The 26,647-nt window shown below is 42.0% G+C and overlaps 1 protein-coding gene across 4 annotated transcripts in view; it reads left to right on the top strand.

The window, feature by feature from the left end:
- LEPR (leptin receptor) overlaps positions 1-26,647 on the top strand; it is a 114,490-nt gene that overhangs the window by 24,404 nt on the left and 63,439 nt on the right. For all 4 annotated transcript variants that reach the window (XM_033916723.1, XM_033916721.1, XM_033916720.1 and 1 more), the window contains exons 2-5: positions 3,424-3,479; positions 10,740-11,033; positions 14,206-14,329; positions 21,818-22,014. In XM_033916723.1, the coding sequence (XP_033772614.1) occupies positions 3,440-3,479; positions 10,740-11,033; positions 14,206-14,329; positions 21,818-22,014 (655 nt within the window). In that variant the 5' untranslated portion in view covers positions 3,424-3,439. The remainder of the gene's footprint in view (positions 1-3,423; positions 3,480-10,739; positions 11,034-14,205; positions 14,330-21,817; positions 22,015-26,647) is intronic.

The raw sequence follows: 26,647 nt of genomic DNA, 5'->3' as shown, positions 1-26,647 counted from the left end.
TCAGCATGCTTTGATCCAAAGAAATTGCAGAGGACCAAACCTTGTTTGGGCAAGGATATAAGACATAAAATTCTAAATATTTACATCCTAATTCTATCTATGGCACTCAAAATTACACGTGCAAATTTGGACACATCCAATTTGCATGTATAATTTAATTGACACATGAACCAATTAGTGGTGATAAATGAGCACTAATCAAATTATCAGTGCTAATTGGCATTAATTTAAATGTACTTGAGCATATTTAGGTTCTAGGATCTGTGAGTAAATTTGACACACAGATCAGGAAAGGGGGCATGGGCGGATAGAGGCATTCGTGGAATTTGTGCGCAGTGTTATATAATAAGGGAGATCTGTACCTAATTTGGGCATGAGAATTTTACACTAGGTTTCAGTTGGTGTAAATCCTTGTGCCTAAGATTCCAGTGCCAAATGCCATTCTATAAACGGCGTTCAATTCGGCACCGTTTATCGAATAGCACTTGCCACTAATTTTTATCGGTGCCAGAATTTGGGTGCCGTTTATAGAATTTAGTCCTTGGTGCTCCATCCACCCACCGTCTACAAACAGAAAGAACTAGGAGCCGATATTCAGGCCATTGGAGGGAGGCTGGCTCTCTCCCTTGGTCGGCACTGAGCCCGGATATTTAATGCTGGGCCATTTCCAGTGACCAGCACTACTTGTGGCCGGCTCAACCTTAGTCAGCTAAGTCGATTTTAAGCTCTGGCCAGTTACGTTATAGTGGCCAAAGATAGACCAGCAACTTGTGTGGCCCTAAACTTAGTCAGTCAACACTTAAAAATTGGAATTTGTTGCTTGATATAACTGGCTAAGTTTTAACCAATAAGCACTAGTATTCAGCAGATATATTCAATGGGGGATAGCTGGCTATTAGCAGTTAGCTGGCCAAAAGCTATCTAACTGTCCAGGAGCCATTCCTAGCCAGTTAAATAGCACTGATGACTACAGCAACTGTATTCAGTAGCAGTTGTCCTCCTCAGATTACCCCAAGAAGGAATTGATACGATGGCTTGTTCATCAACCATCAAGAGAAACCAAAATGGGAATAATATTCACAGGAAGATATCTAGGAAGAAACCAGAGCTTTTTTAAAAAAAGAACATTGCTGCCTACTCACGTTTGCCAAAGAACATCTGGATGATCCACAAAACTTCTGGAGTAGTGTTTTCTGTTCAGATGAGTCACAAACTGAACTCTTTGGTCACAGTAATATGTTTTGTTTTACAGGAACAAAATACTGCATTTCAAAATAAAAAGAACAACGTAATATATAGAAATAAAACAAAACATAAATGAAGTAAGGAGATACCTTCTTTATTGGACTAACTTAATGCATTTTTTGATTAGTTTTCAAAGTTAACCCCTTCTGATCAGAAATAAGCAAATGTGGTCAAATATCAGAATATGAGTGAAACATAAAAGCATTCCAATGACAGTAAGAAACAAAACTTCATCACTACTGTCAAGTACGGTGGAGGAAGTATCATAGTGTGGGACTACTTTATTGTATCAGATACATGGATGTTTATGTTTATGTTTATTTTATTAATTTGATGAATCGCCTATCCATAATTTACTAAGCGATTTACAATAAGATATATGAACATTTAAAAAAACATAGAAATAATATTATATAAAAGGTAAAAAACAGACTCATAAACAGACGAAACAAGAACACAAAATGATAAAAGGGGAAAAGTTACATAATAAATGTTTTAAAAAGAAGAAAAGGGAACATTCAAGGAAAAAACATAAGGAGGGATGACTTAGCTACACTGTTTAAAAAGTATTTGTTTTAGAGACTAAAAGCATCTTTAAAAAGGAAAGTTTTTAATTTATTTTTAAAGAGACTGAGTTCCTTTTCATCTCTTATATATTGTGGTAGAGAGTTCCAAGTTTGGGGGGCCACAATTGAAAACATATCATGACGTCTGGTACCTACCACTTTTAAAGAGGGGACTACCAGTAATCCTTGTGCTAATGATCGAAGAGTGCGTGATAAATTGTATGGGATAAGCATCCGATTTATAAATGATGGTTCACTTGTGGATAGAGTTTTAAATACCAGTAACAAAATTTTATAAGTGATGCGATGAGTAATGGGGAGCCAATGCGACTCGATCAAGTAAGGAGTTACATGGTCATACGTTTTACCATTGTGTAAAAGTTTGACTACAATATTTTGAATTATTTGTAAACGTTTCTTTTCTTTTTGTGTAATGTTGATTAGTAACGCGTTGCAATAGTCAAGCTTTGTTATAATCAAAATATTTAAAGATTTAGGTTCCAGAAATTTAGAAATTGAACGGATCATTCGCAATTGGTAGAGACAAGATTTGATAGTGTTACTTATATGTTCATGATAGGAAAAATTTTCGTCAATTCCATCTTGATTGGCATTTTGTGATGCCAAGGAGAGGGTATATACATTTTTATAAATACATACAGTATATAGCTTGCCATCACCGATAGAACTATGAATTTTGCTTTATATCAGAAAATTATAGAGGAGGTTGTCAAAAGATCCATCCATGAGCTGAAGCGGAGCTGATAAATAGGTCACACAAAACAGTGACCCAAAATATTTAACTCATACTGCAGATGGCCAAAGACGATATTTTGTTTTACATTGGTCAAGCTGAAGCCCTGAGCTAGATCTTACTGAAATGTTGCTATCAGAGTTTAGATTAGGAACTACACTTCTCCCACCGTATTCGCGGTGGATGTGGGTGCCCAATAGGCGCGAATATGGAAAAAACCACAAATAACTTTTTATATGTTATTTGCGGTTTTGGGAAAGTGCCGTCATTTTTACTATTGAAACTGCGAATAACTTTTCAACTGTTATTCGCGGGTTTTGAAATAATTAAGCAGCGATTTCAGGGCAAGCAAGCAGCGATTTCTGGGCAGCCAACCAATGATTTCAGGGCAGGCAAGCAAGCAGCGATTTCAGGGCAGGCAACCAGTGATTGCATGCATGCTGGGAAGAAGCCTTTCTCTCTAGGGATGCTGGGAAGCAGCGTTTTTTCTCTGTGCACTTTGGGAAGCTTGGAAGCAGCGAATTTGTGGGAGAAAGCATGGAAGCAGTGATTTTCAGAGTTACAGTAATGGTAAGTGATAAACTTTTTTATCGGTACTGTACAGTAAAAGGAAAAAACTTTAGTGATGATGTTTTTTTTGGGGGGCGGAGTCAGCAGCCGAAAAATCACGAATAAGCAAAACCGCAGATACGGAAACCGCGAATACTGAGGGAGAAGTGTAATCATATTATAAGTGTAAATAGTAGTAAAATGCAGACCACCCTAGGGACTTCACTGTCTTTTTCTCAGTACTGTATAATGTTTTATAGGGATGATTCCACAGTTTTAACCTCATTATATAATTTTTTTGTTTTTCAGATATACTAATCCAACTATGTTTTGGCAAACTCTTTTAGCTGCTTTTTTACAGTTGGGTAAGTTATCAGAAACAGACTGAAACTGGAAGCATTTGTGTTTACAAAGAATCTGGTTGGTTATGAAGAGCAATTGAGGTGTTTCAAAACCGTACACTAGTAGTTATCAGTATAGCAAACTAATGGAAGTACAGACATCTAAGGTAATCTCGTTTAAAGTAATCTATACTAAAGAATGAACACCATTAGGCCAGTTGTACCAAACATTTGTGAAAATTAGCAGGTATAACTGGAGGATTTCTTGCACTGGAGACAGCCTGAACAAAACCCATTCTACTGAGACTGTTATCACTTCTCTCCTTAATGACCTCTCAAATCGGGGAAAAAAATCTCCCTCCTTATCTCCCTTGATTTAAGCACCACTTTTGATCTGATTAGTCAGTCACTCTATCCTTTTGTCTAGATGCTCTTCTCTTGGTATTTCAGGCACTCTGCTTAAGTGGTTTTCGTCATATCTTTCTGGTTGTACATTTTTGGTCTCTCTCCCTTGTTTCAGGTCTTCTCCACTTCTATTTCATTGTGGAGTCCCCAAGGTTCCCTACCATCTCCAACTCTCTTAATATTTTTCTGATCCATTTGGCCTCACTAATTCTTTCTGCTTCTATCAAATTTTGCATTTACATGATGACATCTTATTGGTCTCACCTCAAGATCCCTACAACCCTGCAGAATGAGTTGGACCACTTATAATTTCAAGTTGTCAAGTTTTATTATAAATTTGATTGATCGCTTATTCAAAATTCTAAGCGATGTACGCATCAATAAAATTACAAAAAGTTTAGGGGGCAACAAAATAAATTAAAGACTAACCTTACAAACAAGATCTGCCAAGGTCTGAGAGAATTCAGCTACAACAGAATTTGTCAATAAACAATCAAAATGAAGATTAAAATCACCAATCATTACATTATGGTAAGAGTAAACATTGTAAGCCAATAAAGCTTCAATTAAAGGAGAACAATTAGAATGAAAAGTCCCAAAGGCAGCATCAACCAATAGAAACATAGAAACCTGATGACAGATAAAGGCCAAATGGCCCATTCAGTCTGCCCACCCATAGCATCCACTATCTCCTACTCTTCCTAAGAGATCCCATGTGCCTGCCCACACTGTCTTCAATTCAAACACAGTCTTTGTCTCCACCACCTCTACCAGGAGACTATTCCATGCATCTACTACCCTTTCCTTAGATTACTCCTGAGTGTATCACCTCTTAATTTCATCCTATGCCGTCTCATTCCAGGGCATCCTTTCAAAAGAAAGACTCGCCTCATGTGCATTTATGCTACTTAGGTATTTAAACATCTATCATATCTCCTCTCTCCTACCTTTCCTCCAACTATGCATATTGAGATCTTTAAGTCTATCCCCATATGGCTTATGACGAACACCACTGACCATTTTAGTTGCCTTCCTCTGGACCGACTCCATCCTGTTTATATCTTTATGAAGGTGCGATCTCCAGAATTGTACCCAATATTCTAAATGAGGTTTCACAAAAGTCTTATACCTCCTTTTTCCTATAGTCCATATCTCTCTCTATACACCCTAGTATCCTTCTAGCTTTCACCATCACCTTTTCAATTTGTTTGGCTACCTTAAGATCATACAGAAATGCCCCAAAAGAAAATTAGCTGAAGCTGAGCTGCCCTGATTTACTCTGACCTACAGCTGTATTGTTCCTGCTCGGTTCCTGAGGAAGGGGCTTTGGCCCTGAAACCCCGCTGGGTTGAACCATGTTCTAATAGGACTACCCTTTAACACTGGCCTTGAATATAAAAGGATTGGGCTACCTCCGGTACTATGTGACAACAGGATTGCATATTCAGCTAAGTACTTGAAGGGACAAATGATTGAGATTTATATTTCCTGTCTTTGAGTCAGCAGGGTCAGGCATTCGGGGCATTATATGACAGTTGATTTCCTGGTTTTCCTGGCATTCCACTTATTTATTGGGCACATGTTTGCACTGAATTTGCACTTATTAAACACCCAAGAGCACCTAAATGATGGTGTACGTCTGGTTGCAGTAGTATTGTCTGCTCTGTGTTTGCCGGCTCTGCTTCTTTAAGCATCAGAGCGGCTCTGCTGAGCTGCTCTTAAGAGCTTTCAAACTCACGCTGAGGGTGCTCCTTCATCCAAAATTTAAATTTAAGCTTATATGCTGTTTTTAAGTATGGAGGCCAGGGAATCATATTGCCTGTAATGCCCTAGGGCAGGGGTCTCCAAAGTCCCTCCTTGAGGGCCGAATCCAGTCGGGTTTTCATGATTTCCCCAATGAATATGCATTGAAAGCAATGCATGCACATAGATCTCATGCATAGTCATTGGGGAAATCCTGAAAACCCGACTGGATTCGGCCCTCGAGGAGGGACTTTCGAGACCCCTGCCCTAGGGTACACCCTGTTTATATTTTTGTGTCTTTCAAGTACCTTAAGATCATCACATACTATCACTCCCAAGTCCCGCTCCTCTTTCATGCACAAAAGTTCTTCACCCCATGAACTGTAAAATATTAAAATTCACTGAAGATAAATGTAATACTTCAGTAGAGTCAAGAATAGAAAAAAACGTTCAGCTTTAAACCAAGACATTTTTAAACTATCACTAAGAGGCCTCCACCTCTCCTATTTGACCTAAGTTGACAGAATGCTTCAAAACCAGAAGGACATACTGTATTTGATTTAAAATCAATGTATCAGAAGCTAACACCCAAGATTCAATAACACAAAATAAGTCAGGCTTTGAGAAATTAAAGTATCAAATAAAATTTCCTCTTTGTTCTTCACAGATCTAGCATTCACATATAGCATTAAAATTTTTCCTCCATTGTTGCCTAAGGGCCTCAGTGGCAGTCTCCTACCCTGAAGTTCTTTTGTATACTTTGTGGATGTCCTCCTCACCCCATTTTTAAAAAAAATCTCTTTTTATATTCTCTCTTTTCAAATTTGATAGTTTCTTTCCTTGTTTCTAGTTGTATTGTACTGCTTTTCTTTTTTGTAATTGAAAGGTGGTTTATCAAATGTCAAATAAGCTAAACTAAACCACAGTTGACCTTCAGGTGTGAAATCTGTAAAAACAGAGAAAAATGAAGGCAGATAAAAACCATATGGCTTATCGAGTCTGTCCATCCATGCCATCTACTATCCCTTCTTCTCCCTTAGAGATCCAATATACTTATCCCAAGCTTGCTTGAATTCAGATTCAGTCTTCATCTCCACCATCACCTCTTCCAGGAAGCCATTTCACAAGTTCACCACACTTTCCATGAAGTAGTATTTCCTCAGGTTACTCCTGGATCTGCCCCCTTTCACTTTCATCCTATACCACCTCATTCCAGAGCTTCTTTTTATTGAAAGAGACTCATCTCCTGTGCATTTATGTCACAGAGGTATTTAATGTTTCTATCATATTTGCCCTCTCCCTCCTTTCTTCCAAAGTATACATACTGAGATCTTTAAGTCTGTTCCCATATACTTTATGATGAAATCGTTCACCATTTTAGGAGCTACCTTCTGCTCTGACTCCATCCTGCTTATATCTTTTTAAAGTTGTGGTCTCCAGAATTGTACATAGTACTTTAAATAAAGTCTCACCAGGGACTTATACAGAGGCATTATCACCTCCTTTTTCCTACTGGCCTTCCTCTCCCTCTTCCTATGTACCTAACACATCCTTCTAACTTTCACTGTTATCTTTACTACCTGTTTGACCACCTTAAGGTCATCACATTTGATCATAACCAAATACTGCTCCTCTTTCATATACAATAATACTTTATCCCTTAAATTGTATTGCTCCCTTGAGTTTATATAGTCTAAATACACAACTCTGCATTTTTTAGCATTAAAGATAAGCTGCCAAATTCTAGACCATTCCTAAAGTTATCCACATGAACAAGATTGTCTACCCTATTGATTTTTGTATCATCTGCAAAGAGGGAGCCCTACCAGACAGCTCTTCTGCGATATTGTTAAAAAGAACCTACGTAAGAACCAGTCCTTGCAGAACAGCACTGGTAACATCCCTTTCCTTAGAGCAGGGGTGTCAAAGTTCCTCCTCGAAGGCCGCAATCCAGCCAGGTTTTCAGGATTTCCCCAATGAATATGCATGAGATCTATTTGCATGCACTGCTTTCAATGCATATGTATTGGGGTAATCCTGAAACCCGACTGGATTCCGGCCCTCGAGGACCGGAGTTGCCCACCCCTGACCTAGATGTTAGAACACTTATCGCCGCCTAAGCATGATTCTATAACGGGCATCTGATTTTTATGGACTAACCTTTAGTGCCGCACTAGTTGGCACCGATTTTTTGAGGTGACATATATAGAATCGGGCCATCAGTGAATTTAGAAGTTGTCCATGCGGAACAGTGTCAAAAGCTTTGCTAAAATCTAAGTATACCCATTCTCCCTAAATTCAATTCTATGGTCATACCCTAAAAAAAACACCACATTAATCAGGTTTGTCTGACAAGGCCTTCCTCTGGTGAAAGCATGCTGCCTTGGATCCTGCAATCATTAGATTCCAGAAACCTCACTATTCTCTGTTTTAGAAGTGTTTCCATTAATTTATTTATCACAAATGTCAGACTAACTGACATCCGAACCTCCTCCTTCTGCAGGTCCAGAGGGAGGAGGGAGTGGGCATCTCTCCTGCCAATCTTCAATAGAAGATATAGGGTCCTGGCATCGTGGGGGGGGGGGGGGGGGAGGTCCCGGTCCCGGTCCCGGTCCCGGTCCATATCACCAGCCCACTAGAGCACCAGACTCACAATATTTTGGGCTCAGCAGGAGGGGGAACTGGCGGGAGGGGGGACCGGCATGAGAGCTCAAGGGGCTCGGCAGAAGTGGGGAAATCAGGGGCATTTTTTTTTTTGGTAGTAGGTCTGAGCTTTTGCCTTATCTTCCTGTCAGGGCTTGAGCCAATCAGCACTCAAGCACCGACAGGAAAGTAGGCTACGACAGTTAAGACCCTGCTGGAAAATTTTGCCCGTAAAAAGTGGGTGTTCTGTTTAGAGCATTACACGGAGTGCTAATTATAATTCCAATAAGCTCCTTGTATTGCATTAGCATAGGATTCTAAGTGGCTGCAATGAGGATCGTTAGCAACCACGGAGAACCCTTTGGTGCAACGGGAGGGGAGCTTTCTGTGACAGAAGGACTACTGTAACGAGTCTTACTGCCACGGAAAGCTTTTGTGCATCGGGGCCTGAGACCTCTATTTAAAGTGTACTCTGTCCTGTATTCACAACGAGGCAATGCTTTGGTTTGGCCGACCTTAGGTTCTGTTTATGGCATATGAATTTAAGTTACACTTTGGTGTGCAGTTACTTTCTCTTTTTGCCTTTTAGTACAGTATTTCATTATAGAGATGTGCTCTGCTGTCCATAAGTAATGTAATGTAATGTAATTTATTTCTTATATACCGCTACATCCGTTAGGTTCTAAGCGGTTTACAGAAAATATACATTAAGATTAGAAATAAGAAAGGTACTTGAAAAATTCCCTTACTGTCCCGAAGGCTCACAATCTAACTAAAGTACCTGGAGGGTAATAGAGAAGTGAAAAGTAGAGTTAGAGGAAAAATAAAAATAAAATAAACATTTTAACAAGACAGCATTGATCTAAATACTTTGGAAGGTAGAAGAGAGGAGAGAAAGGAATAGAAGCAGAAGGGGGAGCCGTTGAACAGTAGAATTCTGGAGAAATTTAAATGATAGAAATAGAACAAAACAAAGACAAAAGGCAAAACAATAGATAAGATTAAAGTGAAGCATAAGTGAAGCAGATCATAGTAGAAACATAAAAGGGTCAATATTCTCAGTGGTATTTAAGCTCTCTTAAACCCTACTCATTGGTCCATCCCTGAATATTCAGTAGCAATTAACCACACAATGTTGCTGGTGCTGAATATCCCCCAATGGTTAGTGCAGCAGCCTGAGAACCAGAAACTAGGTTTAATTCCCACGGCAGAATCCTGTGACTCTGGACAAGACACTTAACTATCCATTGTCCTGGGTTCAATATAAGTACCTGAATATAATATGTAAAGCTAGGGTTACCAGATGTCCGGGGAAACCCTGCCATGTCCTCTTTTTAGAGAACTGTCCGGGTGCCCAGACGGACTTTTCAAAACCCAGTAGCTTGCACGGGTTTTGGAAAGCCCTGAGCTCTGGCTGCATATGGAGGGCCTCCGAGTATGTGTAGTTGATGTCACACATATCCGTGCATGCTCGGAGGCCCTCAAAACATGGCCTGGAGGCTGGAGACGGAGCAAGGTGAGGCTGGGGAGGAATGGGGTGGCACCATGTGTCTGGGAAGAGCCAACTGTTACACAGGCACTGGTCATATTCACTGCCACCCAAAGCAGTCCCAACTATTCCTGTTTAGCTATTCACATGCCAGCACTGAATTCTGGCTGGTGCCTGCATAACTTCCGGGTCAGTGGCTCACCCAGAAATCAAATACCCAGTGCCCAGACATGGCCCTGAATCTAATATCTAGGTTAGATTCAGTCTTTAAAAAGTACTGACTGCCATGGGCTGAATCAGAAGAAAAGATCTTAACAGATTTAATTGTCTACTAGCATAAAGGCTTTAGCCTGTGTGTGGATTTGCTAATTCTGTGTTATGCAAATACATACAGTCGGTAAATATAAAATACATAATAAAACAATTAATAAAAGAATACATCAGATAAAAGCATGGAAAAGTTAAACAGTGACCACAACTGACATGTTTACATCTTAGTTGTGGTCACTGTTTAACTTTTCCATGCTTTTATCTGATGTATTCTTTTATTGATTGTTTTATTATGTATTTTATATTTACCGACTGTATGTATTTTTCCTTTGTTGTGAACCGCTTTGAACTTTTGTTATAGCGGTATGCAAAAAAAAAAAAAATTATTATTATTTATTATTAGAAACCAAAACCCTACAGCAGGGGTGTCCAATGTCGGTCCTCGAGGGCTGCAATCCAGTCGGGTTTTCAGGATTTCCCCAATGAATATGCATGAGATCTATGTGCATGCACTGCTTTCAATGCATATTCATTGGGGAAATCCTGAAACCCGACTGGATTGCGGCCCTCGAGGACCGACATTGGACACCCCTGCCCTACAGTAAACAGTCTTGAACACTGTGCTCATCATTATGTTATTTTTAAGGAAAAATAAATATGTGCATGCTGTTTCCTCCAAATTCTTTTGTTTTCACTTTCTCTTATGCTGCCCCTTGTCTCTTTTGGATTTTCAGATTTTATTCGACTGTCAACGTCACGCACTTCAATATTTCAGATTCCACCAGGGAATTTTATTTTATCTTGTACGCTCTCAAACAAAACTTCAAATTTCTCTTTGCCTACTGGGGTGCCAAAGACCATTTCTAGCATGAGTGAAGACCAAGGAATGAATCCAACGACGATTTATTCGACACATGTTAATTTAGCAGAATTAGAAGCCAAAGAAGATGCCTTTTGTTGTATTTCAAGTGAAGCAGATGTGACTTGTTCTTCACCTAAAAATGATACCTTACTTTATTACCAGATAGGTGGGTATCCAAAAAAGAATTTATTAAAATTTTTTTATCATATAACATATCCTATTAATGAATCCGACAAAGGGGGAAGGAAGCATAGCTCAGAAGTGTTTTCCTCCTGAGGAGGAAAGTATTGGGATATAGGGCCTGGACGGCGGTAGACCTGATTTATACGACTTCAGGGATGGCTCTACATATATATGTGCCAAAGTTTCCCCTAATTCTGAGATATACAATTCTGTTTCTCATTCTGAATCTTCCAGTCATGGTACAGTTCTCTGAACTTTGCCAAGCACCGCATCAGTTTTTAAAGTTATGAAACTTCAAATAAGATTTTCTCTGACTGCTGTTCAGCCGGTGGTAGTCAATGTTTTCTTAAATTCTAATCGCCGAGGTAGAATTATCCCCAGATATTCAATGTCAAGCCACGTCTGGACTTCGGCACTGAATATCCAGGCTAATTATAAAGAGTTTGGCTGCTGGAGATTATGCGACACACGGCCAATATTCAGCCAGGATCTGCATAAGACACTTATGTGGGTCCCAACTGAATATCAGCTGGGACCCACATAAAGGATGCAGGCGCCCTCTGCTCCCCTAATTCCACTTCACTCCCCCACTCCCTCTTCCATCTCATCTCCGAGGGCAAGCAGGGCTGACCGAGCCCACCCCCATAGGCCCTCCTAGGTCTACTGTTAAGAGTGGTTCATAGACAACCCCGCGAAAGACAAAGGCGCGCGCCGACAACTGAGTGCAAGACGGAGGCGCGCGCCGAAGAAAATTACAGTTTATAGGGGCTCTGACGGGGGGTTTTGTTGGGGAGCCCCCCCAGTTTACTTAATAGAGATCGCGCCGGTGTTGTGGAGGGTTTGGGGGTTGTAACCCTCCACATTTTACTGTAAACTTAACTTTTTCCCTAAAAACAGGGAAAAAGTGAAGTTTTCAGTAAAATGTGGGGGGTTACAACGCCCCCACAACGCGGTGCGATCTCTATTAAGTAAAGTGGGGGGGTTCCCCCCCACGCCCCCCCCGTCGGAGCCCTAAAAACAGTAATTTTCTGCGGCGCGTGCCTCCGCGCTGCGCTCAATTGTCTGCACACACCTTTGTCCCGGCGCGCTTTTGACCTGACACCGTTAAGAGTTCTAGTGTGATCTGCAGCAGTTTTGAACAAGAAGCCACCATGGGCATTGCTTCTGCCCTTAGATCCCACTGGACCACCAGAACTCTTAAGAATAGGTCAAAGGGGACCTGAAGGGTGGGATTGGGCTTGGTGTGTCCTGCTTGGCCTCAGGGGTGAGGGGCGTGCGGGGGAAAGTTGAGGCAGAATCCAGAAGTTAACTGGGCACTAACGAGGGTTGCCAGACGTCCGGATTTCCCCCGGACATCTTTTCAAAACCGCCTCCTCAAATCACATCAGACAGGAGGAAGTCCGCGCATGCGCAGATGCCATGCAATGATGTCTTCCTGTGGCATCCGCGCATGTGCGGACTTCCTCCCTGCCTGACAAGAGAAGTCAGAGGGGGCGGGACTGGGGGCCCGGATTTTCCGATTGGAAAATCTGGCAACCCTAGCACTAATCAATATTCAGACTGGTGTCTGGTTAGCTTTGCAGCTAAAGTTAGGGCAGCCTTTTTGCTGTTTTAACCTTTAGGTCGTAAGCTCTGTCAAGCAAGGATCTTCTCTTACATGGTTAATGTGATGCAAAGTGTTGCATGAGTCTGGCAGCGCTATAGAGATAACTGCTAACCCTAATGTAATCTCTCAGGTAACTCCTATTTCTCATGTAACATTTATTCTTCATGCTTTCTGTAATTCGCTGATTGTCCAGCCTTCTTACATTGTGAACCGCCTAGAAGTCATTTGATTATTATTATTATAAAGCACAAAAGCAAGAAAATACATTATGAAACTAGTGACTGGCAGATTGAAAACAAAATGTAGAAAGTTTTATTTTTCATGCAGTGCATAATTAAGTTGATAAATCTGATTAACACACTAATTTGTGGAGAAAAAAAAATTCATGTAAAATTATTAGCCTATTAGACTTGGGAGAGCTTTTGTTCGTGTGAATATGAACTATGAGAAATATATCCACCTTTTGGGATATACCAGGAACTTGTGATCAAGACTGGCCAGTATTGGAGACATGATGCTTGGTTCAATTCATTTTGGTCTGAGCTAGCATGGCTTTTCTTACATTCTTATGACTTCCACACTTCAGTTTCTGCATTTCACAAGTATTAGACAGCATTGCATCTTCACTTCATACTATAAATAAGGTATTCAGTATAGCTTGGATAATATTCAACACTATCCCGGCAGTGAATTATTTTTATCATGTTTCGAATTATTTTTTTTTCATGCATCTGAATTTTGGACAAAGAAAGCGTATGCAATTGTCCTTAGAAAAGAAGCGAAAACCATTCCTATTTGCAGGTTTTGTGGGTAGTTTTTTTTTGTAAAAGGCATAATGTACTATTTACTTCTCCCAAAATGCTTTTGCATCTGTTATAATATCCCCCCTCCCCCTTTTACAAAGCCACCCAAGAGGTTTTAGCGTTGGTTGGCACGCTAAGTGCTCTGTGCTGTCCTGATGCTCATAAGAACTCTATGACTGTCGGAGCATCGCAGAAGCATTCAGCGGGCTGGCCGCTGCTAAAAACCTCTTGTGCGGTTTTGTAAAAGGGGGGTATTATTTGCACATAAGCACATAAGCATTGCCTCTGTCGAGTCAGACCATAGGTCCATCATGCCCAGCAGTCCGCTTTTTGTCTTGTATAGTAACCCTCTAATTGTACCCCTGGATTCCCTTATCCTTCAGGAACTCGTCCAATCCCTTTTTGAAACCCAAAACCATACTCTGCTCAACCACCCCCTCTGGAAGCGCATTCCAGGTGTCCACCACCCTCTGGGTGAAGAAGAACTTCCTAGCATTTGTTCTGAATGCTAGGAAGTTGTAAATATATTTTTGTTGTGGGAAATAAGCATCTATCTATGGCCCCCTTTTATCAAGCTGCATTAGAGGTTTTTTTAAAAAAATTACCGGCTGCTGCGGTAAGTGCTCCGACGCAGCTTGATAAAAGAGTCCTATATTTTTTTCTCTTCTTTAAGCTTGGTATTTTTTCTTGTGGATATATTGAAAAGACCTCTCCTACAGTTATATTATACTTTTTTTGTAATGCAGATTTAAAATGGAACATGTGCTGCTGGACTACAGGAGATATGGAGGCTTTAATTTGTAGCTTGAAGACATCCGATGAGAAGTCTCAAGTGAATAGTGAATATGGAACTAATCTCTCCTATGTTTTGTAAGTACCAAATCTGTGAGTTTTCTCCTGCTAATCAGTGGGAGTTTAGTGACAGGTAGATGGAATTTTTTTCTTTTGTGTCATTTCTCATGCCCTTTCAATTAATTTTCATCCCCGCCCCCACCTCCCCCTTTTTTATGAAGCTTCGTAAAGCTTTTTTTTAAATCTCTGATTACAGTGGTAAAAACTCCAGTGCTCATAGACTTCTTATGAGCATCGGAGCTAATACCACCACTGCTGGCTATAAAGAAGCCTAACACGGCTTCATGAAAGGGGGCCATTATTTAGGGCCTCTTCTATTAAACTGCACTAGCAGTTTCTAGTGCGGAGAGCTACTCTGAATGGCCCGCACTGCTCCCGACGCTCATAGAGTTCCTATGAGCGTTGGGAGCAGCACAGGCCATTCAGTGCAGCTCTCTGTGCTAAAAACTGCTAGCACAGTTTTATAGAAGAGAGGGTTCGTGTTTTCTTTGTCATTTTGTTATTATAGGAACAACGCCATTGAGAGTGCAGCCTCTTTAGAAATAGTGTATCCTCTTTGAAAATACAGTCAAATCTCAGTACCGGTTTGCGAGTATTTTGCAAAACGAGCAAAACATTCGCAAAATCGGTGCCTCGGAAACTGAGCGCCCCCTGCGATCCGGCATCCCCCCCGATCCGGCATCCCCCCGCTCGCGTCACCCTCCTCCCCCCCGCTGCGATCTGGCACCCCCCACACACCCACCCACCCAAACACATTGGCTTACCCCCATCTCACTCTCTCCGAGGTTCTCACTCTGTCCGAGATTCTCAAGAATCTCGGAGAGAGTGAGACTAGAAGGCCTTGAGCATGCGCAGATGCTCAAGGCCCAGCAAAAGGAAGACAGAAGATCTTCGGGCACCGGCACCAGCACGTCCTGTGCGTTGGTGCTGGTGCCGGTGTCAGATGGGGGTAAGCCAATGTGTTTGGGTGGGTGGGTGGGTGCGTGGGGGATGCCAGATCACAGCAGGGGGGTGATGCAAGTGGGAGGGAGGGATGCCAAATCGTAGGGGGATGCCGGATCGCGGGAGGGGGATGTGGAGCAGTGCTGGTGGCCTCGGGGGGGGGGGGGGGGGGAAAGGTGGAGCAGCGCCGCTGGCCTCGGGGGGTGGAGGGGGGTGGGAACATATCAAGCGAGTTTCCCTTAGTTCCTATGGGGAAACTCGCTTTGATTTACGAGTACTTTGGTTTACGAGCATGCTTCTGGAACAAATTATGTTCGTAAACCACGGTTCCACTGTAGTGTGCATTATTTTGGAAAGCATGCACAGGCATGTGCAATTGTTCATGCAATCGCACACTATCAGGAGAGAGAACACTCTCTTTACAAAGAATGCACACTAATATCGACAAATGAAAAAATACTAAATGCCATGTTTTTCTGCTCATTTTTAAAGGACATGGTATTTGTTGTTGACATGTCCTATGTTTTTGCAAATGACAGGCAGTTTGTAGGGACAGGCATATCATATGTTTACTATTGCATATATTCTATTTCCAATGAAAAAGGGCTACAGGAATACCAAGAGACTATAACACAGGCATGTATAAAAAAAGCTTTTAAGCTGACTACACTTATTTCCCTTTCCAGTCTAACTGCTGAAAACCAGCTCAAATGAGTCAATATTCAAAAGCATATTTAGATAATAGCATATGCTTTCTGGAGATGGCTTGGGGAAATCCACTGCTTATTCCTAGGATAAGCAACATAGAATCTGTTTTGCTACTTGGGTTCTAGAAAATGTGCTTGGGACCTGGGGTGGCCACTGTTGGAAACAGGATAGTGGGCTTGATGGACCTTCGGTCTGTCCCAGTATGGCAATTCTTATGTTCTTATACAAATTACCCCATTGATGATTCTCTAAGCCTCAGCTGCCAGTCATGGTTATGCCTGGCATTGAAGAGTTTCAGAGAACTAATGGAGTAGATGCTTGTTTATATGAAAATGAACTGAGATTTCCAAGTTATGTCACCTAAGGCATAAAGGCCCCCTTTTATCAAGCCATGTTAAGATTATTTTTAATCGCTGGCCGCTGCGGTAAGAGCTCCGACACTCATAGCAATTCTATGAGTGTCAGAGCTTTTACCACAGCTGCTGGCAATAAAAATCCCTAACGCGGCCTGATAAAAGGGGGCCAAAATCATTTCCATATTTTAATTCATAAGGCAGAAAAATCATTAATTTGATCTAGTGACCTGAAAGAGAAATGCTTTGATAATGCTTGAATCCATCAAATGCTCTTCATATAGTCATACATTATTGCATAGGCGTCGAAACGGGGGTGGCCACAGGGGACATGACTTCCCAAAAAATTTAGCCCTGGTGGTCCAGAGTTGCAGCGGGCAGGAACAAGCTTTTGGCGCACTTGCCTGCTGCTAACCTGGTGGGTGGCAGCAGCCATGGGATGTGTTTTCTTCTGCGAGCATACACATGCTTTGGCGCTCCTGCTCGGCGTTGAGTGACTTTTTGACTGGCTTCTGTGAATTCTTGCGAATTGCGAGAACTCGTGGGAGCCAGTCAAAAAGCTGCTCAGTGCCAGGAAGGAGCGTCATAGCATGCTCGTGCTTGTTGCCACTGAGTGGCAGAAAAAAACGCATCCCATGGCTGCTGCCAACCATCGTATTAGCAGCGAAGTAGGAGGGCAGGGCAGGGAGAGGGGCTGGATGCAGAGTCTGACAGAAGGGGGAGGGAAGGGGGCTGGGTGCAGAGTCTGACAGGGGAGAAGGGGAGGGAAGGGGGCTGGGTACAGTCTGACAAGGGAGAGGGGAGGGAAGGGGGCTGAGTGCAGTGCCTGACAGGGAGGAAGGGAGAGAGGGAAGGGGGCTGGGTGAAGAGCCTGGCATGGAGAGGCTGGGTGTGGGGGGTAGGGAGTTGGGAAGGCAGGGAGGACAGATGCTCAGGGGGTTGGGAAGACAGATACGGCACATACTGTGAGAGGGTTGGGAGGGACATATTCACGGATGGGGGGGGTTAGGAAAGGAGGAAAAGAGATGCTGCACAGTTGGAGTAGTGGGAAGGGAAATAAAGAAATCTTGTTGGTGGGGAAGGGAAAATGAATGGAGAATTGTTGGATATAGGTGTGTGGCATGAGAGGGAAAGAGAGATGATGTATATGGGGAAAGAAGAAAGAGGAAGAATTGTTGGACATGATAGTGGTGGAAAGGAGGAAGGGAGAAATGTTACACTGGGAGGGAGGAGAGATGACCTAAATAAGGGAGAAATGTCAGACCACTGTAATAGGAAGGAGAGAGAGAGATGCCAGACCACAGAATGGAAAGGAAGAATGGGAGAGAGAGATGCCAGACCGCCGAAAGGAGAGGAGAGAGATGTTGGACCTCAGGAAGAGGGAGGGAAGGAGAGAGAGAGATGTCAGATCATGGGAGAGGAGAGTGATTCCAGGCAATGGGAAAGAGAGGAGAAAGATGCCAGACCATATAAGGGGGGGGGGGGGGGAGACAGAGATTCTGACCATGGGAGAGAGATGAGATGGTGCATAGGGATGGAGGGAAAGAGGAGACAGAGGGAGGAGATGATGCACAGCAGTGGGTGCAGCTGGGAAGAGCTAAGAAGAAATACTTCTTATGAACAGATGGGAATAGGGGAGAAGAAAGAGGGAGGAGATGGTACACATGGATAGATGGGAAGGGAAGGCTTGGAAAAGTAGATTTTGAGAAGAAAGCTTGGAAAAGTAGATTTTGAGAAGAAAGCTTGGAAAAGTAGATTTTGAGAAGAAAGCAGAAAAATGGAAGAACGTTGAATGTTAAAAGTTAATGCTAAAGATGGATGTAAACCTAGTCACCTAAAAATCCTTGGAACAAAGAGTTAATAAATTTAGAATATGGGAGATATAGAACAGCATACAAATATGTGTGCTAAATAAATTTACTTCACAACATATCTCTCCGAAGGGGGGGAGCAAACACTTCCCATTAGAGCTGATCATCTCTGAGCACAAGGAAAACATATCAATTAATGGCTGGTTTTCAGTGTTTTCAGAATTCAAGTAGAGAGATGTTGTGAAGTAAATTTAAAGATGGATGTATGGCAGAAAGTGAAGGAGAGAAAACCAGCAAATGGATAAGGTAGCCCTGGATACACAGTTAAGAGCACAGACAGAAGGAAGTGCAGCCAGAGATTGGGAAAGATGGTTTGAAAACCAAAAATGGTAGGGGAAATGATTTCATTTTCAATTTATTAATAATAATAATAATAATAATAATAATTTTATTCTTATATACCGCCAAACCCAGCGAGTTCTAGGCGGTTTACATCAGTTAATTAAGACCCGCGATGACACGCAGATTTACAACATTTTATCAGAAATGCAAGCAGCAATGAGGGAGAGGATAGAAGGTAAGGTAGAGAAAGGGAGATCAAGAAGGAAGGAGAAGAGCAGTAAGAGGGGGGGGGGGGAGGATTTATTGCTGGAGTAGGGGGGGGATTAGGGGTCCTGTTCGCGGAATAGGTGAGTTTTGAGTAATTTTCTGAAGCCGAGATAGGTGGGAGCCTCGAGTACCATTTGGGCTAGCCATGGGTTCAGCTTAGCCGCCTGGAAGGTGAAGGTTTTGTCTAGGAATCTTTTGAGATGACATAGTTTTAGAGAGGGGAAGGCGAACAGCTGGATTCTGCGGGATTTCTTATTGGTGCAATTCAGATTGAAATGAGGATTGATGTATCTTGGCGATGAACCAAATAATGTTTTGTAGCAGAAGCAGGCGAACTTGAATAGGACTCTGGTTTCGAATGGCAGCCAATGTAGTTGGTGGTAAAACGGGGTGATGTGTTCCCATTTGTTCAGGCCGAAAATGAGGCGGATGGTGGTGTTCTGGATCATTTTTAGTCTCCTGGTGGCTTTCTTCGTGGAGCTCAAGTAAATGATATTGCAGTAGTCCAGTATGTTGAGAATGAAGGATTGTACTAGTAGGCGGAAAGAGGTGTCGTCGAAGTATTTTTTTATGGTGCGAAGTTTCCAGAGTACCGAGAAGCTTTTCCTGACTGTCCGAGATTTCTGGTTGGTCAGTTTTGAGAAATTACATCTGCTGTCTATATTTTGCATTGTTAAGGAAGAAATGCATTTGTTTCTATTTCTCTGGGGTTGAATTGCATGCAGAGTCTTGAATCTTAGGGTTTCATTTATATATACGAGTACTTTTAGGAGTCTTTTTATCAAGCTGCGGTAGGGGTTTAACACTGCGGTAGGGGTTTAACAATGCCGTGCGTTAAACCGCCTGCTGAGCTAGCCGCTAATGCCTGCATTGAGCAGGCGTTAGTTTTTTAGCCGGCCGCAGGGGTTAGCGCGTAATGAAATGTCTGACGCGCTAACCCCACTTGATAAAAGGACCCCTTAGTTTGTGGTCCCATATTTCCATAGGGGCTATCTGTGTTCTGGTAGGAATGAATGTTGAGAAGCATACGTACAGTGTGCTTTCTGTAGTTTAATTTTGTGGTTAACCATTATGTATTGTTAATAAGATTATATTGTGTGTATATATGAAAAATGAATGGAAAAATGATATTCCAATTAGTACTATTATGGGTTGGGGTCTGGGGCAGAGCTTGCGGGCCCTCCAAACAAAAAAGCGTTCCGCTGCCTATGCATTATTACATGTGAATGGTAGAGTTAAAGGTAAGATAAAAGCGAAAACTCAATGAAATTGAGGCAAAACTAGCTAACCTATCCTAGAATAATGCAAATATGCGTTCATGATGTTTGTGAGTTTGTATATCAGGGATGTTTCTTTGGGCTTAAATGTATTTTTTTTTTCTGATTTGTTATTTATTTGTTAACAAAATATATGCTCTGATTCTGGTTCATTTTCCTTGGGTAATGACTTAAATTCTTTTTTTTTTTCCCCTGGCAGAAGGAAAACAATAGTTTGTTTCTACAAACCTTCTATGAAATTTTTTTATAAGAGGGGATTTGGTTAAGGGCCACTTTTCCTGTTGGCTAACACTTACTCAGGCCAGTTCATTTTGGAAACATTCCCAGTTTAAAACGGAATGTTCTTCTGGCAATAAACCTGGCTGCTGCAGCACATGCAGGAAAAAGCTGAAATCTTGACATTCAGCCAGAATTTAGTTTGAAGACATGCTATATTTAAAGTCAATCACAAGAGAACACTCTAGGAATGTTCCATTTTAACAATGTGATTTATTTCAATAAATTGGAACACAGAACTGTAGGCGAATTCTTGCAACCCTGTGTATCAGGCAATGATTGACAGTTGCTCTTATCTGAGTTACTTGCAAGCCCAAGAGATTCCACTACCACATCTATTACACATTTGATACACCTCTTTGCTGTCTGATAGGACCTCTAAGATAGCTTTGAGTTCAAGATACTGAATCTCACAACCTAAACTAAACTAAACTTTAAGCTTATATACAGCATCTTCTCTATAAATATAGAGCTCGACATGGTTTACAAAATTAAAAGGGAAGTACAGTGAGAATTGGTGGTAGGGGAAAGCAGAAATTTACATTTTTGAAAATAGCCAAGTTTTCAGGTGTCTACGGAATAGTTGGAAAGAGCCTGGGTTGCGCAGCTGGGCAGGGAAATTATTCCAGAGCTCCGTAGTTTTGAAGTGAAGAGATTTCCCCAGTTTTCCAATGTAGGTAACACGTTTTAGTGAGGGGAAAGATAATTTGAGCTTTTGGATAGATCTGGTGATGTCAGGTCTCCCAGCACTCCAAGACAGAGGAATTAAAGGGGGAAGAATGCCATGGAGGATCTTGAAAGTTAGGCAGGCGCATTTAAAGTAGATCCTGGAAATTACTGGGAGCCAGTGGAGTTGTAGCAAGAGCGGCGAAACATGGTCAAATTTGCTCTTTGCAAAGATCAGCCTAGCTGCAGTATTCTGGATCTGCTTAAGTCTTTGAAGACTTTTCTGGTGAGCACAAGAGGTATCATATACTCGTACTATCATCATGCACTATTGCAAAAACAAACTTAGCACTTGTTCAGATATAACTATATGCCTCTTCAAAGCACCATTCCTTATCATTCTACTTTACCAGTCCAGGCAAGTGGTTTGTGTTCCCCAGCCAGCAGAGAGAGGCAGAGAACACACTGGCTTTCAGTTGTGTCATCACTGTATAAGGAATGGTGCAGCCCTAGAACTTGCCAGTATTATCTGACTCCAGCAGATGGTTGCAGCTTGTATTTCTATCATGTGGCCTGGCTCGCTGGGGCATAGACTATGGTTGGGGTCCTGAAGTTGATTTTCCTTGCTCTGTTATTGCTGTTATGGATCATTCTATGAACTTTTACCTTAACAGAACCTGAAGAAGTCAGGTTTCAGGATTCCAACCTATAACAGTTCCATGAATAATTGCTAGTATTCTATAATTTAGTGCACAAATAGCATTTACATTTAGGTGCTAATGTTATAGAATAAGGGCGATAATATGTTTTAGAATATTGAGCATAATCTATGCCTGATTTTTGTTTGTTCTATTTTCTGAATAGATCAAATTTCTCATTTGAAGAATCATCCATAACATCTCAGAAAGACAATATTTTGGTTACTTCATGTAACTGCAGTGCATACGAAATCTGTGAATGCCTTGTGCCTTCTGTGAAACTGGAGGACATATATACCATGTGGGTAGACATCAAAAGAGGAGTGATATCACCTTTAATGTCAGTCAAGCCCCTGGATATTGGTAAGGAAGGCTTCATTTTTATCAGTTTCTGCACAGAGCAAGACAACTGTACACAAATTACTATAACATACCCAATTCACTGCTTTGAAATTTATATTTGAAACATCTCTTTGTAGCCAGAAAATGTCATTAGGAAAATAAAATGTAAGTTTACAGTTTCATTAGAAAGGCCACATGACCCCTCAGGAGGGAGCTGTTGATTTTTACTGTGATTCATTCTGCATTACCATTGTGTAATTCAATGTTTATAGTGATTGTTTAACTCTCTTTCACAAAGATGTACACAAACCCCTCCAGAAATTTCAAATGACCAGATTTAGAATAGCCAGGCTTTAAGTCATGCCATGATAGTACCTAGGTTGGTATCCTTTTGTCTGCATTGTAATGTGGTTATTGAAGTTGTTTTGAGTACTGGTGAAAAGTGGATTTATGCTTCCAGTATTCAATTCATAGTTCACCTTGCAGAAGTGTGCAATGCATGCTATGCTTTATATCAAATGCTCATCTGCCAGGTCATCTTGAGATTTTTATGATGATGATTGGCTGGCAAATTGCAACTACTTTGGCCCAATGCTTTCTCTTTTATGACTTCATACTTAGTCTCATTTTACCTCAGATGGCTGTTTCTGCAAATATAATTCTTGTATAACCCCATTCTATTCCTGAAGCTTTGAGTAGTCAATCGCTTCTCACAAGAAATCTTGTAGGAAGCTTCAATTGCATACTTTTGTTCCTCATCTCTTACCTCTGGGCTGTCCTCCAATTCTTCAGTTGTCTTCCTACAAGCATGTTTATTTTTCTTTAAATTCAGTATTTTTCCAATCCTGGTGTGCTCAGAGGAATGAAGACCCGATCTCTGCATTGGTCCCAGTGGTATTCACTTTTCTCCAGAAGGGCATGGAAAAGGGCCTAGCAGTCAGCTTTCTGAGAGTTCAAATAACCGGACTTTCTTGCTTTGGCTCCAAACCCCATGGGGGCTCTCCTGCGGCTCATCCTGATGTGGTTAGATTTTTAAAAGGCGCATTATGGCTCCACTCTCCACTGTGGAAGCTGTTTCCAACTTGGAATCTTAACCTGGTTGTCAAGGCACTTGTGAGTCCGCCCTATGAGCCACCAGATCAAACTTCTTTGATGGGTCTCACTATCAAGACAGTGTTTTTGGTGGCCATTACCTCTTCCCAGAGAGTGTTCGAACTTCAGTCTTTGTCCTGTAAAGATCCATTTCTTAGAATTATGGATTCAAGTATGACTTTGCGCACAGTCCCCCTTGTTCTTGCTGAAAGTGATTTCTAGCTTCCACATCAATCAAGAAATGTGCTTACCGGCCTACACACCCTCGGATTTGAGCAAACAAGATAGGGTGTTAAAATCTCTGGATGTGTGCAGGCTTTTGCTGAGGTATTTGGAGGTCACAAACAAATTTCGATCGGATCATCTGTTTGTCCTGGCTGGTGTGGCCTGAAAGGATTGGCCAGCATCAAAGACAATGATTTCCAGATGGATTCACATGGCCATTTCTTTCGCCTATATGGTAGCGGGGAAATGTCCTCCTATCTCAGTGAAGGCCCACTCCATGCGAGGCATTGCTCTTTCGTGGGCAATCTTTGACAATTTCCACAGAAGAGATTTGTAGAGCTGCCACTTGGTCTTCTCTACATACATTCATGAAGTTTTACAGAACAGACATGATTGGCAAGAAGGATTCTGCATGTGAAGCTTCGATTCTGATAGCAGACTCATTGGTCCCATCCTAAGTTTGAGGGACTGCTCTGCTATATCCTGAAAATTCATGAATAGAGTGAGGTTGTACAAACAGGAAAGATTAAGTTCTTACCTCATTAATTTTCTTTCTTGTAAACCTACACTCTGTTCCTGAAGCCTGCCCTGGGAGATGTTCATTCACCTGCTGTCAGCCTCAGTAACTACTAGTAAGCTGGACTTCTTGTTTCTTTGTTCAGTCTCAACAAGAATACGATCTGCAAATACTGTTCAATCCTGGGGGTCTATATACAACATGCCCCACACTGTTAGTGCAGTCTGTTTCTAATTCTTCATGTGTTTGCTCTGTTTTCCAAATTTTGATTGTATGTTGTGTTGTTTACTAATATGAGCACATCAGACATGTTTCTCGAGGAGTATACTCGTACCCCTCCCTCTTCTGTGTCTTCTCCAGGAATGACTGTCCGCTTTGTTACACACTGAGGAATTGGAGGACAGCCCAGAGATAAGATAGGAGGAGCAAAAGTATGCAAATGAAGCTTCCTACAAGATTTCCTGTGAGAAGGGATTGACTACACGAAGCTTCAGAAACCGAGTATGGGTTTACAAGAAAGAAGATTAACGAGGTAGAAACCTAATCTTTCCTTGGGCATCTAACTTGCCATATCTCCTGCATCCAACAAAGAGATCACCACATATATGGCACATGATCCCAAACTTTCAATTAATGCCCCTGAAAAGTTGGAGATTAACATTAAACATGAAAGTACTGTCAGCAAGAAGAGGTGATGCTGGAAGGGAGGAAAAGGTGAGGGAGGCACTCTGTCCTGCAGTATTGGGAGGCGGCACCCCTCTTGCCCTCCCAAGCTATGCCCATGCCTGTTAGTTTGATTCTATTGTTCCATTATGGCTTAAATATCTACCATCAGAGTTCTTTCAGGATCTAAGTGATGAAATCAGATGTAGTGAAAGGGAAATTTCCTTTTATACACCCAAATGATAGCTTTCTCCCAAAGGAATGGACCTTGTGATTCAGCTCATGTTTCTTTCTCCTTCCTGCCCTAGGAGTGTATTGATAGTCAGAGGAGAAGCATCTCCTTTATCCTGGGTAGGGGCTCTTAATACAGAACCTGGCAACATGTATTTAGAGTGTGTGCTATATTTTCCTCAGCATATCACTGTGTACTTATCTATATGAAATTTCATTGTCCACTTATGTTATGTTAATCATATTTTCTATTCCACCTTTACGTATTCTGTTCAAGGTCAGAAATCAGTTCAAGGTCAGATTACCCAGTTACCCAAGAAGTTACAATGGACAGTTTGACATGGACATTCAATAGAGTTGCTAGTACAGGTAGATAAGTACAGTTTTTAATACAGTTAGGTCATAGTTACAGATACAGTGGAACCTCGGTTTACGAGCATAATTCATTCCAGAAGCATGCTTGTAAACCAATTTACTCATATATCAAAGCAAGTTTCCCCATAGGAAGTAAGGGAAACTCGCTTGATTCGTTCCACCTCCCCTCCCCCCGGCCCTTTCCCCTGGCCACTGGCGCTGCTCCACCCCACCACATCCCCAAAAGACCCCCCAACCCCCGAGGCCACTGGTGCACTTCCACATCCCCCCCTGTGAACCGGCATTGCCCCCCGCCCACAAACACCACCCCCCTGCGAACCGGCATTTCCCCCCCCAGTCTAAACTGAATGCTTACCCCAATGTGGCACCGGCAAGCAGAACCAACCCACAGGAGGTGCCGGTGCCAGTGCCCGAAGATCGTGCCTCTCCCTCAACTGGGCCTTAAGCATCTGTGCATGCTCAAGGCTTTCTGGCTCCTGTCTCTCTCCAAGATTTTTGGAGAGAACGAGAGACAGAAAGCCTTGAGCATGCGCAGATGCTCAAGGCCCAGTCGGCGGAGAGGCACGATCTTCGGGTACCGGCACCAGCACCTCCTGTGGGTTGGTGCTGTGTGCCGGTGCCACATTGGGGGTAAGCATTCAGTTTGGGCAGGCAGAGGATGCAGGTTCGCAAGGGGGGGCGAGCGTTCACAAGGGGGGTCATGCCGGTTCACGGGGGAGGGGGTGGCATTTGTGGGCGGGGGGGCAATGCCGGTTCACGGGCGGGGGACTCGCAAATCGAGTCGATGCTCAGTTTGCGAGTCATGATTTGCGAGAATGTTTTGCTCGTCTTGCAAAACACTCGCATACCGCAGCACTCGTAAACCGAAGTTTGACTGTAGAACAAATTGCTTCACCAACAAGAGGTGAAGCAATCCTAGATCTAGTTCTTAGTGGAGCGCATAAATTGGTGCAGGAGGTAACAGTGCTGAAATACTTGATAACATGTTTAACTTTTAAAAAGGAGACTATGATAACGAGGAGAATGGTAAAAAAGAAAAACTTAGAGGAGAAGCTGTAAAAGTCAAAAATTTACATCAGATATGGATGTTATTCAAAAACACCATCCTGGAAGCCCAGACTAGATATATTCCATGTATTAAAAAAGAAAGAAGGAAGACCAAATGGCAGCTGGTGTGGTTAACGAGTGAGGTAAAGGAAGCTGTTAGAGCCAAAAGAGAATCCTTCAGAAAATGGAAGAAGGATCCAACTGAAAATAATTGTAAACAGCAGATCAAATGCAAGGCTCTAATAGGGAAGGCAAAAAGAGACCTTGGAAAGAAGATTGCATTGGAAGCAAAAACACAGATTAAAAACCTTTTTAGGTATATTAAAAGCAGGAAGCCAGGAAGAGAGAATCAGTTGGACTGCTAGATCACTGAGGGATAAAAGGGGTTCTCAGGGAAGACAAGGCTATAGCAGAGAGATTAAATTAATTCTTTGCTTTTGGTGTTTACCAAGGAAGATGTTGGGGAGATACCCGTGCCAAAAATGGTATTCAATGCTGCTAAAT

This window comes from Geotrypetes seraphini, chromosome 12 (genome assembly GCF_902459505.1).
Source record: "Geotrypetes seraphini chromosome 12, aGeoSer1.1, whole genome shotgun sequence".
In the NCBI taxonomy this organism is placed as follows: domain Eukaryota; kingdom Metazoa; phylum Chordata; class Amphibia; order Gymnophiona; family Dermophiidae; genus Geotrypetes; species Geotrypetes seraphini.
This window is presented reverse-complemented; position numbering and strand designations above follow the sequence as displayed.